General features: G+C 40.8%; 1 protein-coding gene across 4 annotated transcripts in view; it reads right to left on the reverse strand.

Moving 5' to 3' along the window:
* MYSM1 (Myb like, SWIRM and MPN domains 1) overlaps window positions 1–16995 on the reverse strand; it is a 298882-nt gene that overhangs the window by 256130 nt on the left and 25757 nt on the right. For 3 of the 4 annotated variants that reach the window (XM_085602494.1, XM_085602497.1, XM_085602495.1), the window contains exon 2: window positions 6022–6100. The exons of the other annotated variant lie outside the window; for it this stretch is intronic. In XM_085602494.1, the coding sequence (XP_085458620.1) occupies window positions 6022–6100 (79 nt within the window). The remainder of the gene's footprint in view (window positions 1–6021; window positions 6101–16995) is intronic. 4 annotated transcript variants of the gene reach the window in all.

Here is a 16995-nt window from a genome sequence, read left to right on the forward strand (position 1 = left end):
TGGTCTGATCACCATCTGATAAAATTTGATGTGTTTAATATCAATCGAAATGATACTGTTAGGAAGGAGATAAGATGCTTTCTTAGCAGGGACTGGAAAGGCCTGGTGAGGAAAATTAGCTCCTCCCCTGTATTCCATCTGGAAGGTTTGTTTGATCCAGAGAAACACGTGGAGGATAACTATATTAACTTCTGCTCACACATCAATAACTATCTTGATCAGATCGCCCGCAGAAAATGATCAGAAGAGGTGGTAAACCCTCAGCGCCCTGGTATAACACTGCCCTGAAAAATGTAAAACTGGGCTGTAGACAGGCAGAGCGAAAATGGAGGAAGGGGTATGCTGATACAGACAAAGTTATCTGGAAAGAGAACATTTCTAGCTATAAGAAAAAGTATTGCCTCTACCAAAGCCGAGTACTTTGCAGATGTAATTTTGAAGGCCCCTAATAGCTCTAAGAGCATTTTCAAAATACTGAACGATATTGCCAACCCGGCGTGTACTAAAAATAAGGTCCTTCCCACACAGGAACTTTGTGATAGCCTAGCTGCCTTCTTTGACAATAAGATTAGTAAAATTATTGAAGGGTTGGAAGAAAACAGCATGGCTAATAAGACTAGTGGCCCCACACAGGATGGGCAGGAGGACCCGAGAGTGAGGAGGAAGGCCTCGGCTCAGATGCCTGTCTTAGATCATTTTGATATACTCTCTACTGAGGTGTTTGAGCAAATTGCTGCAGGGGTCTCTTCCGGCTCATCTTTAGACCCTCTTCCACATAGGGTCTGGAAAGCGTTTGGATATGAACTGTTTCCTCCACTTAGACAGCTGTGTGTAATTAATCCCTGCATAGTGGGATGGTTCCCTCCTGCTGGAAGCAAGCGGTTGTTTCCCCCCTATTGAAGAAGCCTTCACTTGATCCAGCGTGTCTTAAAAACTTCAGGCCTATTTCACTCTTTCCATACCCAGTAAAGATCATTGAGCGCCATGTGAGCAGGGCACTTTCCCAGTTCCTAGAGGCAAATGATCTACTGGATGAGGTTCAGTTTAGATTCCACCCGGGACATGGGACAGAGACTGCCCTGTTGACCGTGTTGGATGATCTTCGTTTGCGTGCAGACAAGGGTCAACATGCCATCTTGATCCTATTAGACCTGTCTACCGCATTCGATGCGGTCAATCATAAGGTCCTCCTGGAGCGATTGGAAGGAGTGGGGGTAGTTGATCTGGCACAGAAATGGCTTCATTCATATCTATCTGATAGAAGTCAGGCCGTGGCTCTCCCCCCTTTTCGGTCCAAGTTCACCAAAATCCATCATGGTGTGCCGCAGGGTTCTGCAATAAGCCCCGTTCTGTTTAATGTCTACATGCATCCCCTGGAGGATATTATTAAATCTTATGGCATAGGCCTGGTGAACTATGCAGATGACACCCAGTTGATCTTATCATCTTCCTTGGAGAACTTTCATGTATGTATGCAGAATGTGGTTTATTGGTTAAGAAACAACTCTCTGCAATTTAATGCAGATAAAACTGAAATCCTCTGTACTGAGGGTGGGAGAGTGTCCTATTCCCTTCCGGTCAACTTCTGGCCTATTGCTGCTGACCCCCCATTGCGACCATCTAAGGCAGTCCGCAATCTGGGAGTTACATTTAATGAGAAACTGACCTTGGAAACACACGTCAATAAAATTATGGGGACCTGTTTCTCTCTTGTTAGGACTCTGAGGAAGATTCTCCCTCAGCTCCCTGCTCAAACGCGCCCCTTGGTAGTTAGGAGCGTGATTTTGAGTAGGTTGGATTATTGTAATTCACTATTGCTGGAATCCACCAAGTTTCTGACTGGGAGACTGCAGAGAATTCAGAATATGACAGCCAAGTTGGCTCCAAAGCGCCCCCGTCAATCCTCTTCCACTCAGGTCCTTGCGGAGCTGCACTGGCTTCCCATGCAACAGAGGATCCCTTTTAAATCCCTCTGTGTTGTGTGTAAGGCACTGCATGGTCTGGGCCCCATACCATTGCAGAGTAAATTCTGCTAGTATGCCCCTCCCCGTTGTCTTCGGTCCTCTACAGCTTACTGGATGAAAGTACCCCGGACTAGAAGAGCTAAGCTGGGGGGACAAGCTTTCAGTGTTGCCGATGCAAGTCTTTGGAACAAACTACCCTTAGAGTTGCAACAGACGAAAGATCTTTTATCTTTTCGTAAACAAATTAAAACCTGGCTCTTTCCCAGAATTTAACATCATCCTGCTCATGCTATGGTCATTGTTACGGTCTTTTCCCTCGTTAGCACCAGGATGCTCGATGGGTTGCAGTGCATTACATTACATTTAGTGATGAGAAATGGAGGCAAGATTTTTTCTAGAGAGATTCAGAGTGATACACATGCCAAAGATGGTTACACCACCTAGTAAAAGATATGCATTTTAAGGTAGGCTAACCAGGAGGCTGTTGCAATAGACAGGTTAGCACTGATTTTGCAGAAAGGAATGGGATAGTAGATGTTGTTATAGCTGCAGTGGAAATCAAGGCTTACAACGGGGGGTTTGGGCGTTGCTAAGATGAAATGTGCCTTGGCATTGACTGGGATATTTTGTGCTGGGAGACTTGATCAACAAACAGTGTCAATGTTCTTGGATTTACACGACGTCTTGGGACAAAGTTAACTGTAGTGGCGGCAATGAGAATTTGTCACTATGTAATGTGTACAGATCAACATATGTTAAATAGTAAGGAGTTTTGAAACATTTTTTGCAGACAGTCCTGATGGAGTGTGATTATTTAAAATAGTCAGACTTGATCAAATTCTGCTCATAGGGTGCGATACTAATACCTACTTAACCATTACTGAGAGTCTCATGAATACGTGAAAGTTTAAAACTGCACCGTAAAAGCATGCAGAAGTAAGTTTAAAACTGTATCGTAAAAGTATGCAGAAGTAAGTTTAAAACTGCATCGTAAAAGCATGTAGAAGTGTCACTAACTGGTTCAAGATGAAGTCATTCATGACAGAGAAAAACCTACTAATGTACTATGATAATAATGTGAAAAATATTAATGAAAATTGTAGTTTAGCAAAATATGATTATGAAAACGTTTAAGTAAAATGATTCCTGCTTATAGTTTCCTTGACATGAAAATCTAAAGAGAAAGTGCTTGCTTATATTTTTAATGAAACGTAATCAGACTATGCTTATAAGTTTAATGAAGTGATCCCTCATATTATTTCTTATGCATTTTTATTTCTCTAAATGTGTTCAATAACAGCGTGTTTATTCATAAAAAAAATGATGATTTAGTAGTTTCCATGTGGGCCTCAAAATTCAAAAAGTATTTAGTTCTTGTACTTTCTTTGGATGGATAAGAGATGTTGACCTGATTGCATTGTAGCGATGAATATTACTGTTGAAGTTTCTTGTCTACAGTTTGAATAATGGACGTTTTCTCTGTAACTAAAACAACAGTATCGACCTTGTTGCAAGCTCAGAGGAGAGCGTGTTGAGCGGACATGAAAAGTTTCAAATATATTTCCTATTTCAGAAGGGAAGGGATATTATACATTCTTAGAAAACAGTGAACAAAGACATTACGTATGGGTTCCGGACGATTTGGGATAGAAAACGATCACACCACGGTGGCAACTCAGAAAAAGATATTTTGTGAAAAGGAACTGATAATGTAAGGAGGTAAAATTACCCCCATGTAAAAGGACGGGTGCTTTCTCTCCTGGCTATTTTCCTTTGCAAAACCCGAGCTCGACATGCTGTCAGTTTGAACCCTGATTTTCCCTCAACTGAACTCTCTTGGTTCCCCTGCACTTTACCGGCTGCTTAAGTTAAACAGGTCTGTCTATTGTACAATGTACTCTAGCATTCTATTGGTCTGATCTCGTATCCTGCCTCTGAAAAATCTACAACTGAGCTTTGGTTTGTATGATTCCTAATTGTATTTTGCAACGTTTTCTTTCTCTCTCTCTCTCTCCCTCCCACAAAATGGTATTTGATGATGTATGTGCTCATAGCCGTGATGTATTGTGATTTACCTGTATTACTAAAGAAATTACTGATTAACAAATGTTCTAATGTATTTTTGTGCTTTGACCATTCATCCTGAAGTTTAGATAATGTTTTTAATGACTATTTTTCCAGGTCCTACTGAAGAAGTGGCTTTCTGGCTCTAATTATCTGAGCTCCTATTAGCTCTTACAAACATCTATCGAAGGACCTTATGGTTGTGATTCATTATAGAGTTTCTGTGGGCCAAATTCTGGGTCATTGTGAACAGTGTCTCTGAAGACTGAGTTTATGGTGTGTAAGGTGGTTTATGTCTGAGCTTACCAAGATATTTACACACGCTTCCGCTGGATCAGTCCTACCACAGGCATAGATGAAAGGCACCATCACAGCCATTTTGACAAAACACAGTCAGAATAGACCGTAAGAAAAGGCTGATGTCAAGGGAGCGGGGGAACTGTCTAAAGTATGTCTACACAACGTTTGGTGATGTGTAGGCATATAGAGACCAAAAGGTGGATGCGAATGACTGTCAATTTAGAGACTGGTTTAAAGTGTTGGATCTACCCATTCATGATTTCAGTTTTTATACAAAACCTGTCATATGATGTTTTACGTACTCTTAAACTGACTTGCTTGAAAGGGGAAATGAATTATCCACCCCAAAAAATAAAATCTTCCCAATAGATAAAAGGGAAAGAAAGATCAAGAACTATTACACCCAAATATGAGAAAAGTGGACACAGATAACTTGTAAAGCAGCAGTGCAAGCTTAGACTGGCACGCATTATTTTTCTCTTTCCTAACCTGAGGTGCAAATAGACATCAACGGTGAAAGCATCCACCTGCCTCCCCCATTCAAGCACGTGTTCAGAAGTAAGCTTCCTTAGACATGCAGAACAGGTTCAGACAGCTTCTCTACCTCACAAACACTGCCAAGCTCCTAATCCCCTCCTGACACACACACCAGACCTGCTACTATAAATAAAGAAGCAGTCACAATGTCACTGTTACCTACACACTCGCTTGCTAACTGTGAATTGGCTGATGGGAACCTTCAGCTTGTCTGCAACTGAAAGAATCTATAATGTTTCTCTCCCTTGTGGTAAATAATGGGTGGAATGTTGTAACTGCAGGCCATTTTCGCTTCTTCTTAATCTGACCGTCATCAGTGGAGGACATCCTTAATATGCATACAATTGTGTCACTATGCCATGTTCATGCTGCTATGATCTGCAGCATGAATGCACAAGTCAAGCATACTGTTCACACACATTTTGCTGCTACTAATATAATATAAATAAAATAAATTTGTGATTGGCTTCTCTACATACCATCTAAGGTGGTTGGCTTTCATTCAGACTTCTTTTGTTTTAGCTCTTGATAAAAAAAATCATACTGATACCAGCAAATGGGTACCAGATGCACTGCAGTAATCCACTCAAGAAGATCTATGCCATTATAAGGGAAACTTATTAAATTGCTACAAATAAAATGGTTTGCTTTACATATATGAAAGACAATGGAAAAATACATTGAATAAATATTAAAGCAGTTAAATTGGTCAACCTTTAAATAATATGACTAAGTAATTTGAGCAGCTAACTTTATAAACACTATTTATATCCAGTCCAAATCATTTGAGCCCCTTGTTGCAGGAGGAACATTGTGCTATTGACACCGGAAGTGTTAAATGCAGTCAACACACATATTTTGCCTCTATCACTTGCTGATTGAATAAGAATCGTCCCTCCAAATGAAATCCATTTAATACTACTGATATTTACCTTTAGGAGTTGAAAGAATTGAACTAACCTACCCAAGGTGCTAATATCGATGTGTGCAAAATTAACAATCTTCAAAGCAAAAGCGTATGGCAGACCATTCCAAATGTGTCCACGAACAAAAGGAATTGCTACTTCTACAACTGATGCCTTAAAGTGATAAGATTGTGGGGAAAGCTATTTAGCAAGAGAAGGGATACAGTAGCTATTTTGCCCATAACACTTACAATGATGCTATGATCCACTTTCCAAGCTGAATCAAGGAATGAATCTTGTACTAGGCCACCAGCAAGGTCTCCATAGCTCCTGTAATGCAAAGAGATGATCCTTTATGTGTTTCACAAATAAATTAACCATGGTCAGTAATAAAGCAAATAAATATATCAGGAAATTGTTACCTAATATTTAAAGGATTCTAACAAAACATGATGAGTAAGAATGCAAACACTATAGATTCCGGAAGCATTGATGCACTTTGAGTTTTTGTCCAATAGGACAAGGCACGTGCAGTAGTTAAGTGAGGACCTCTTGTTAATTTGCAATAACTATGGAGTGTCTTCTGTTGACGCCTAGAAAGAAAAGTGCCAGGAGGTTTTACAGAACAAATAAAACTGGTTCTAATCAGTAATGCAGACAATGGGCCTGGATCTCGATAATTTTGCTGTAACCTGCATTTGTATACTCCTGGTTTCATCCCGAATTCCAGGAGTAAGCCAGAAGCCTGGATCTAGAGTACATCAAAAGTACAAGACCAAGGCACAGCTAAAAAAAGCTAAATCTTTGTAGGTGGGCTCTATGACTGTATAAAGCAAACAAGTGTATGAAAACGAGTAAAACTCCACCAGCCGAAAAATTACATGATTGGATGATTTTATTGCATAAAACGCAGCGATTCAAAATCCCCATATTTCACAGTGATTCCTGAAATACAGAAAACGTCACTGTTCAATTTGAAATATGGGTTTCATCATCATAACCACAGACCCCCAAATCAACAAGGGCTTCACCATTGGTATGGCTGCTAGATTTATGCATCAATGGATCACGTTAGAGAAACGTTTGCCAACTTATGCACCAAGAAAGAACATACTATGTTACATTACGGGATTTGACCTAGAAACTTTTGTTGACATCTGCATATTATGAGGCACATTATTAGGATGGTAAAACCATAATTAGGCAACAATCATGTAAATCCAATGTCCTGTTCATTGTTTTATTAACCATATGGTCATGAAAACTATATGAAACATACACATTTTAATTCCAATCAGTGTCCTTTGTTAACTGTACCTTGTACAAAACATCTTCAAACTCCAATTCACCAATACCTCACACAGCAAACAGGCGAAGACAAATCTGGTGCTTAATTCAGCTGTATAAGAAACTCCATAACTCTTGCAAAAAAAAAACATTTTTAGGTCTGGCATTATCCAATGAAATGTTATGTATAATACAGTTACTTAAAGGAATGTTCAGCCACCTCTCTTCAACCATTGGTCTGTTGTTGTCATTCATATTTCGTTTCCATTAACTTAACTTGGAGTGCTTGCATTTTGCGCTCTCATAATAAGCACATCCGCAGACAAGGTGGTTCCCTTCAGTGCCAGTGATTTTGTTTTTACTTATTACTTTAATGTTGACTTTGTGTTTGATGCTTGATGTGATAGCAGGATGCTTCCTACCAGATGTAAGCACAGGACACATTTCAAATGTATCAGTTTCTGTCTCCTGCCAATGCTGTTGTAAATTCCTTTTGGAGTGTCCTTTGTTTACAGGACTGCCAATATTTCACAAAATAACTGATTGCATCCATTTGAAACTATTCTCTTTTTACAATGTATGCAGTACACAAACCGAAAGCTTCAATGTTATACGATGTGAATTCATAATCAGACAATTCTTCAGAGCATGTTTATTGTTGACTCAGTTTCCCCAATGGTTCTTTAATAAACTTTGCCCAGTGAGAGGACCAGCCTTTACTCAGCTTAATTTGGAATCACTTGTAACGCTTTCTTCTTTCCTACTTTGTTTCTTTCCTTCCATATTTCTTTCCTTTTTTCTTTCTCTCCTGCCATCTTTATTTAAATTCTTTCTTTCTTTCTTCCTTCTACTTTCTTTCTCTTGCCTTTTCATGTTTTGTCTTTCTTTACTGCCTTCTGTCATTCTTCTTACTTTACTTCTTTCCCTTCTTTCTTTACTTTCTCGCGTTCTCTCTTGCATTCTTTCAATCTTCTTACTTCCCTACTTTCCTTCAATCTTGCATTCTTTTTCCTTCTCATTTGCCTTTATTTCCTTCTTTTAACTTTCTTTTCTTTACCCTTGCTTTCTTTTCTTCGTTCTTGCTTTCTTCTCTTTTGCCTTCTTTTCAGTTCTGTCCTGTCTTTACTTCTTGCCTACTTTCCTTTCTTTTTTAACTCTTTTTCCTTCTCTCGTCTTCTTTCCTTCATTCTTTTCATTTTCCTTCTTGCCTTCTTCCCCCTTCTTGCATTTTCTCTTTCTTTCCTTTTTCTTACTGACCTTTACCTTTCTTTCTCTCTTTTTTCTCTCTTGCCTTCTTTATTTCCTTCTTTTCACTTTCTTCCTATCCTCTTTAGTACATTATTTTTTTCTTTATTTCCTTTTTTCATTCTTTACTTCCTTCTTTCTCAAAAGTAGGAGGTTGGCAGAACAACTGGCCTTTTGAGGTCTGTGCTAGGCAAGATCTTTTGATTTTACTAAAATCATGTGTATAGCATAGTTACTTAGAGGGGATTTTCAGGAAAATGTCATCCACTCGCATATGGTTGTGTTATTCACATTTTTCTTCCACACACGTGAGCATGCAACAAGGGGCAATGCATTGGCCTACTTCAGCCATTGGCTAGCTTTACTATGAATTACAGCATGCTTCTCTTTCACAAGGAGCACCTCCCTACACTTCAGTGCTGGGAAGTGCTATGTTAATGTGTGTTTTTTTTTTTTACCCAATAATTGTTTTGCCTTTCGACTATTTTTCTTTTCTTTTTAAGACTGATGAAGGCCCAACAGCACCCTGAACAATCAAAACAAAACAAGAATTGCCAAAACTCTGGCAATCAATGCCAGACCTATTGGATTTGTCAGTGTTTGTTTAGTTTAAATCTAGTTTTTTTTTCTTCTTAAACTTCTGTTGGCCTCACATGTAGCTTCACAAAAGGTCTGAACTCTAGGCTGTCAAGGAAAGCTGTAAAGAAATGTAAAACTAGTATATCATAAGTTATTCAAAGTGGCTTCAATTAGGTCTCAAAAACTGCTGTACCAGTTAGTTACAGCTGGTTAGTTTAATTTCTCAAAGAATTAAGTAGCCATTACATTTCCAAGTTTTTTATGCACCTGTATGCATATATGGTCTACTTACACATCATAAGGGAAGTGAAGGGGTAAACTCAAAAATTCTCATGGTGTCAAATACGGATTTCAAAAGTTAAGGGCATATTTTCCTGAAACAGACATTCATTCAACAGATTTAGAATATATGTTTTAGTTTTTTTAGATTGCTATTTCATATTTTTTTCATCTAGGGTGTCATACCATAGCTAACTATCTCCTGGAATGTATGGAAGGCAAATTGCTCATAATAGGACTGTAGCAAAACTGATAGCATATGTGTGAGAAAATGGGGTTCTGTTGCAGTATCCACCCCCCACACCTTTTGCCTGGCTTTTGATGCAACTTTGACTGTAGAGTACTGGGTCCCTGCTGTCCAGGTTCTCAGTACCAGTGTTCATTCCCTAAAACTGTCCCACAATTGGCCCTTCAGGCCCCCTGTAAGCCCCTTGTAAATGGTTCCTGGGTACCGAGGGTACTGGGACTGAAGAGGGTCCCTTAGGGACTCCTCACCTAGGCAATGCAGACAGCCACTGCAGCATGCATGCCCTGGTGCATACAAAAACGACATGGTACACTGCCTGTATGCCATGCCAACCCGCACTGCCTAAGGTAGAGGTAAGTCACCCCTGTAGCAGGCAGGGTGCACTGGGAAACAGCCTTTAGATCGCAGATTTTACTCCGCAATACAATCAACGCGCTAGTTACAACGACCGAAATATAACCACGCAGTGCCATTACTACGCGAGTCATTACATCGACTTGCAGTACATAGCGCTCTAACATAAGGAATAGTATAGTTTACTATTCCAACACCTTCCCTACTGTTACGTAGGTTGGAAGTGGAATAGTAAGTTATACATTTCTAATGTTACGGCACCATCTACTGCAAGTCGATGTAATGACTTGCGTAGTAATGGCATTGCGTGGTCACAACGCGGTCGTTCTAACGACTGCGTTGTGATTGTATTGTGGAGTAAAATCCGTGTTATAAACGTATATATTCGGGTGCACTATATCGCAAGTGTATCCGCATATCCGCATGAGCAGATATGCCCCTACAATATGGAGGTGTATTACTTAATATTGTAAGTGCTAGGGAAGCCATAGAGAGTACACGGGCTGGAAACTCGACAACTTGCATTCCACAGTCCATGATTGCTTACCTGAACACAGGAGTGCCTGGTACCAAACTACTCCTCTCAATAAACCCACATTGATGCCAGTATGGGATTTATTGCTACGTGTACTCAGAGGGCACCTTAGAGGTGCCCCCTGAAAACTTACCAACCCTGGTGTGGTCTCAGACTGGCTCTCGGAAGCCTGCTACCACCAGACATGTTACTTCTGGGGTCATTGGTACCCTTCGTGCAGCCTCGAATTCATCGCCTGCAGCATGTTTTCCAAACACAGTTTCTCCACTGAATTGCATTGGGCGCCCAACATCATGTTTGCACCCTGCAACCGGCCGTACCTGTGCCGCTAGTGGTGTACGTTTTTCTGCTGCCTTGTGCCACCCTCCCTGTGGTTGCCTAAACCTCCGAAGCTTGAACCTATAGCCGCTTTACTTATCTGCAAGCAGAGTGTCTTCAAGCACCCCCAGTCTCCATTGGGCAACATTGGGCCTGATCTTAAACTTTGACCTCTGCACCAGGTCGCCCCTGTGCTGCTGGCCGTGCAGTGTTTGTGCTTACCTGAACCTTGCCCTCTGCTGACCGTGCATCCCGAAGACTGGATTTGTAAGTTGGTTACTTAAATGTAAAACCACATTATTTTTTTCCTCCATGTGTTATCATTGCATAGACTGAAAGTTGCACTGTGTCCACTTTTGAAACTGAAAAGAATTTCTATTTAAAAACAAACGTACCTTTTAGCGAAGATCTTGGTCTTAAAATAAATCTTGAACAAAGCTTATTTTTTTAAATTGGTGTGGATCTCTTTTTTGAGTCGTGTGTCATTTATTGGTCATTGAGGGCACAACAAATTTCTTGCACTCCTCTTTGTTAGGCCTAAGGCTGCTCGCCCACACTAACACAAATAGAGCAATTTGGGTTTGCACTGAGCAGTGTACACTTCTGGGGAAATCTCTGAACTCTGTGCACGGTATAACCACCTAGTGGTATACCATATACAGAGCCAGATTCCTACAAAATGGAAGTGTTAGGGCTTACCAGGACAAGAGGACAAAAACAGTGAAGGTGCTGTTAGAGGATTAACTATCTTTCTGTGGCAGTTCTTACTTGATGAAGACAACTCGCTGGGCCTTTGTCTCTCCAGGAGTCTACAGGGGGCTGGTCATTTTCTTCAAAATTACTTGTGGAGTTTTTTGTATTGTGGGAGAAAATATTTAGGATTGACCTTTATTTGTAAACATTATGTTGGAGTTCTCTCTGCAATGAGCCCTGGCAAGTGTAACAGATGATCTAAGTTAGAGTTAAAGAATATCTGTCATTGACATGCATGCAGAAAAGTCATGCCACCGGCACTGCATGCAAATTAATCCCTGAATCGGTCTTAAAATACCTATGTACTATTGGCAAGAATTCCTGTGTCTGCATTTTTGTTTGGTGCCTGTTCTTTGGCTCCTTTCCTGAAGGAATTGTCATGCATAAGCCTGTCTGCCTTCTTTGACTCAGACGAGGAGTTGGAGCCAGGAGCCAAAGGGCCTGGGAGAGGCAGAGGCTGGTGCAAAGTAATCCATACTGAGGCTGGACCAACAGACATTGTGGTCTTGGAATGAGAGGCAATATATTCTGAGTCTGGCAAGAGGTACTCGATTTTCCGGAAGAGAGAACGGTTGAATCTGTTAATATTGATGTTGATATACGCAACGATACATGTATGCACAAAAACAAAATCGAATCACTGTTGTCGAAATCCCCCGATATGACCGCTCCATCAACCCCAAGTCAGAAATACATGGTCTGGCAGGCCTGGCAACCTAGACCTGAGGCTACTAATTGACAGATCACAGGTGGGGTGGCACGTAACCAGCAGGACAAACGAGTGAACGGGAAAAACGTGGATTAGTCCCACAGAGAGGCAGCGACACCACAATGGTCATGGGAGATTGGCCGCAATAAAACGCACTGGCTGGAGGGACGCACGTTCCCAAAACATGATAAAGTTGGATGCTACATAAAGTTAGGAACACTCAGCCAGTCAGGACCCACCTGCATTTGTCATCAGGTGGGAGTAATTTATGGCTTAGTGACAAGACCCACATTCCACTCCCGAAACAGGATCTATGAACTGTTTTTATGATGCTTCAAGAAATGTATAAAAAGACATTCAAAACTATTGTACTGCAAGTCAGTCCTCAGACCCGTATCTGTGTGCTGCACTTCTGTCCGTAGTGTTTGATTAAACCAACTGTTCCTGTTTTGATAAACACTTCCTTGAGCAACAAAACTCACAATCATGGGGTAAGAGGAGGCGCTAGAGGCTGCTTGGAAACCTGCAAAACGCAGTCCAGTCACATTTGTACCCAGTGAGAAGTTTCCATTTTGAATTCTGCTGGCTGTGGCCATGCATTTAAGAAAAACCAAAACTGCTAGTAATGGAATGCACACAACAAGAGGGAATCAAGGGTGCGGAATACCCATCACACAACATCCAGAACATATTGATTGGGCAAGTAGGTTTAGCCCTCTGGAGGAATAAAGGACAAACCCTTTGGCAGCTACTTTACAGCACCGCAGTATGGACCGCTGGCAAAGGATTAATTGCTTTTGAAATAAAATACAAACAAAACAAACTTGAAATAAAATTGCTAAAATATTGCTAAAGCTTTAAATACCATTTCACAGGACTATAATTTAGTAAAACAAGTTTGATGCATGCGGATATTTAATAAAATAAAATAAAATAAAATAATGGACAGTTAGTGTAAAACCAGTCTAAGCATCACCGGGGCAACAATAAAATAAAGTAGGAGCCTGGGTCTTACATAAACACGCAAAAGTGAACCTGTAGATATATGTCCTTGCATTGGTGCAGATTTACAAAGTTCAGGAATTCACAAGAGTTTACAGAAGTAGACCTAGAAACCTTATTTCTAGAAAACTCGTTAATTCTATTTTTCTTGAGCAAATATAAACACTTACATTTGCACATACAAACCTCTGCTGAGCGATTGATAATTCAGTTTCCCAACACCCCTTATTTCCCCCCTGGAAAAAGTTGTACTCCTGCCCTGGTCAAGAGTACATTTCCAACCTTTTCAAGTGTAGAGGGAGTAGGTAAATACCCTAAACTTGTTAGTTTGTAGGTATGCACAAACTCAAAGAACATTCCAATACTGAAACTACTGCTTCGAGTCGCTTCCCAGCCACTACCTGCAGATTTGCAGAAAGGTGGCAAAATCAGAGCTGTGCTAGAATCCAAACTCTGATATAATATGCACACTAACATAATCTGATAGGCTATTCTCAGCATTCTGATATAATATGAATGCTTCCATAATTTGGCTCCATGGGTGTGGTACCAAATGGACAAGTGGAGTTTATTTTACATGGCAAGTACATTTCTGAAGCATACAGTCCATTGGACAAGAAGATATGTTACAAAATGCCATAGCGCTGATGACTCGTAGAGCTTAAGCATCCTGTTTGGGACAACCTGACAAATAGTGACAAATGGTCACCCGAGGTGACATCAACAAGCAGTTTGTAGTATTCACGGCTAGTAGCAAGAAGAGGAGTCCAGTCAGCTTGAGTTACAACGTGTAGTTTATTCTCCGTAGAAGATCCCATCCACAACCCAGCAGCGTCCTCTATCAACTGCCAATTTCTTCCCATCACATTCCAGTCTCCTCACGGACATGGTGAAGTTCTAATGACAAAATGAATAGAAGATGGCGGCACTCGGGGTGTGCAACGTTCATCAAGTGAATAAAGTAAACCAACGGTAAGTATTTTGGGGTGCCAGGAAATGGTCCCTTCCGGCCGGTAGGGACTAGAATTTGAACAACAGACGAAGGAGTGCAAGGGGGGCTTACACTGTTTCCAGGGGCACTCCGGTTGGAGAAAAAACTCCTAAATTCTAATTACATCAGTACATTTCGTATAGTTCAAACACGTGTAATCGAGGTAATCATGCTTGAAAGGTCGTTTATTTAGTGGGTCACATATTAAATCATCATAGTAACTCCTTTGTGAAACGAAGCATTAAGGAAAACGATTTAAACAACATCCATGGATCTATGCATTATCCCTATGCATTTCGGGCGGAGCCCTTCGTCAGGGGATAGCGAAGAATCTGCAAGTAAATAAATCGATATCAGGAAGGGGATCTCGCAACCACAGATAAATGCAACGTTCTATGTGGGTGAAATGAAAACATGCATGTCTAAATTGACGACTGAAAAAAAAGAAAAAGAAGCGAAAAATGAGCCAGTATCGACCATATCGTGTTGTCAGGAGTTAAAGAGAAACCCGAAGTGGGTAGAAAAGAATCACCGTGTTATAGATGAAAAAAACCGGAAAGCACCCGATAGATCCGAGAACCATTGCGTGCGCGTAAAGTTGGTGACAATCGGAAACTGGAACTTCAAATGGTGGAGTTTTAGTGAAGTACCAGTGGAAGAAATAGCCATACGAGTAAGGGTGAGGAGGAAAAACGCTTACCGATGGGTCAGAGTCGCAACGCGCCAAGCGCCGTGTTGCCAAAGGTTGGTGAACAAACGAGGGTGATGCGGAAGGAAATAAACTACCGTGAAAGTAAAAGACGGACTAACGAAAGTGTGGGTGGGTGGAAATGTCGTATCTGTAAATACTCAATCAAGTTAGAAACATCATAAAGTACACAGGAAAGTGTTGTGAAACATTAATCCAACGTTTCGGGTGAGGATAAAAGCCGAAAATTTGCGTGAGCTTACACAACACTAATACTCGAAAGTGGCGGCCATCTTAAAATGGGCTCTGGGTGGTATACATACACAGTAGTAGCCTTGCTGATATAACGGTAAATGGATGAAAAATAGACAGAAGGTATAAGTGAATAGTAAGTGAAACAGAAAAAGGTAGAAAAACAGCTGGAGTGAAAAACAAAGACCAGAAGTTTAAGAAAAAATAAAAAAGGTAGGGAAAATTCTACCAGAGAGATTATAGACAGGGGGAAAATAGAGTGTACAAAGTCAGACGAAAACGAAGCGAAAAATTGCAGTGAGAAACCACTTAAACAGAAGAAGAGGGGAGAGTAGGGAAGGTGAGAACGTGGAAAAACACAAAGTAAGCATGTGGTTTCAGACAGAAAACCAATGAATGTATATAGGTTGGGACAACAATTATCTATAAGAAGCAACTATATTCCAGTCTGTCATTAAGTCCCTTAGGCTGGCAGGCATCCAGTCTCTTGATCCACACTGTTTCCCTTTGGAGTAGTAGTTTCTTGTTATCAACGCCTGCTTTCAGTGGGACAACCTCCAAAACAAGGAACTTCAGTTGGCTCACGTTGTGCTGGTGTGTGATGAAGTGAGCAGCTAATGGTGCTTTAGTAGATCTGTTCCTGATAGTGCTTTTGTGTTCGGTTAAGCGAACTTTAATCTTTCGTTCGGTTTTGCCTACATAAGGCAGTCCGCAGGGACATTTGAGTAGATACACTAAGTTCATAGAATCACAAGTGGCGTTGGTTCTCAATTTGATGGCTTTTCCTGACGATGGATGGTTGAAGATATTGCCCGGAATTATATTGTGACAATGACTGCAATTGTGGCACGGTATGGTGCCGCAGTAGTTGGTTGAAGTATCAATAGGTTCGGTCTCAAGAATGTTCTTTAAGTTTTTAGCTCTCTGGTATGCAAAGAGTGGTCTGGTGTTGAAAATGCCATGAAAGTCTGGTTCAAAGCGAATCATATCCCAACTCTTGAGGATGATGTTTTTAATGGCCTTGCTTCTGGTTGAGTATTTGGAGACGAAAACTGGTCTCTGTTCGTCAGTTAATTTGATGTTGGTTCTTAGAAGTTCTGACCGAGTTTTGGTGGCCACTCGGGTTTTTGCTGCTTGTAATGTGACCTCGGGATATTTTCTGTCTCTGTACTTATGTAGTATTTTTTCTTCAGAACTTACATAGGCTTCTGATTCTGAGCAGATTCTTTTAGCCCTTAGAAGCTGAGAATATGGCAAATGAGTTTTGAGTGGTGTCGGATGACAACTGGTGAACATTAAAGCATTGTTCCTGTCCGTGGCTTTGACGAATAGATTAGTTGTCAGTTTGTTGTTGAGTAATGTAACCTGGACGTCCAGGAATGGCAAACTTTGAGGACTGATAGAATGAGTGAACTTTATATGATCATCCAAAGAGTTTATGTGTTTCAGAAATTCCAAAATTTCATCAGGTTGACCAATCCAAATGAGGAAAATGTCATCTATGTACCTCCATAGGGTGAGAATGTTGTTGATCCATTTGTTGTGATTCAAGATGTGATCTAGTTCCATCCGGTGCATGAACAGGTTAGCGTAGCTCGGAGCAGCACAATTTCCCATTGATGTTCCAACGAGTTGGAGATAGTATTCGTTGTTGTATGAGAAGTAACTGTGGTACAACGTGTACTGCAGAAGTTCAAGTATCAGAACTTTCAAAGTGTCATCGATGGGATGGTGTAGTAAGAAAGATTCTATGGCTTCCAAGCCTCTATTGTGCGGAATCGATGTGTACAGGGCACATACATCTATGGTTACCAGAGTGTATACTTTGTCTGGTTCAATGGTGACCTCTTGGAGGCGCTTCAGAAAATCAGTGGTGTCACGCAGGTAAGTAGACATGGATGTAACAATGTCTTGTAGGTAAAGATCAATGAACTTGCCGGTAGGCTCATGGATAGAGTTTTTTGTTGAAACGATGGGACGAAAAGG

This window comes from Triturus cristatus, chromosome 4_2, assembly GCF_964204655.1.
Source record: "Triturus cristatus chromosome 4_2, aTriCri1.1, whole genome shotgun sequence".
NCBI lineage: Eukaryota > Metazoa > Chordata > Amphibia > Caudata > Salamandridae > Triturus > Triturus cristatus.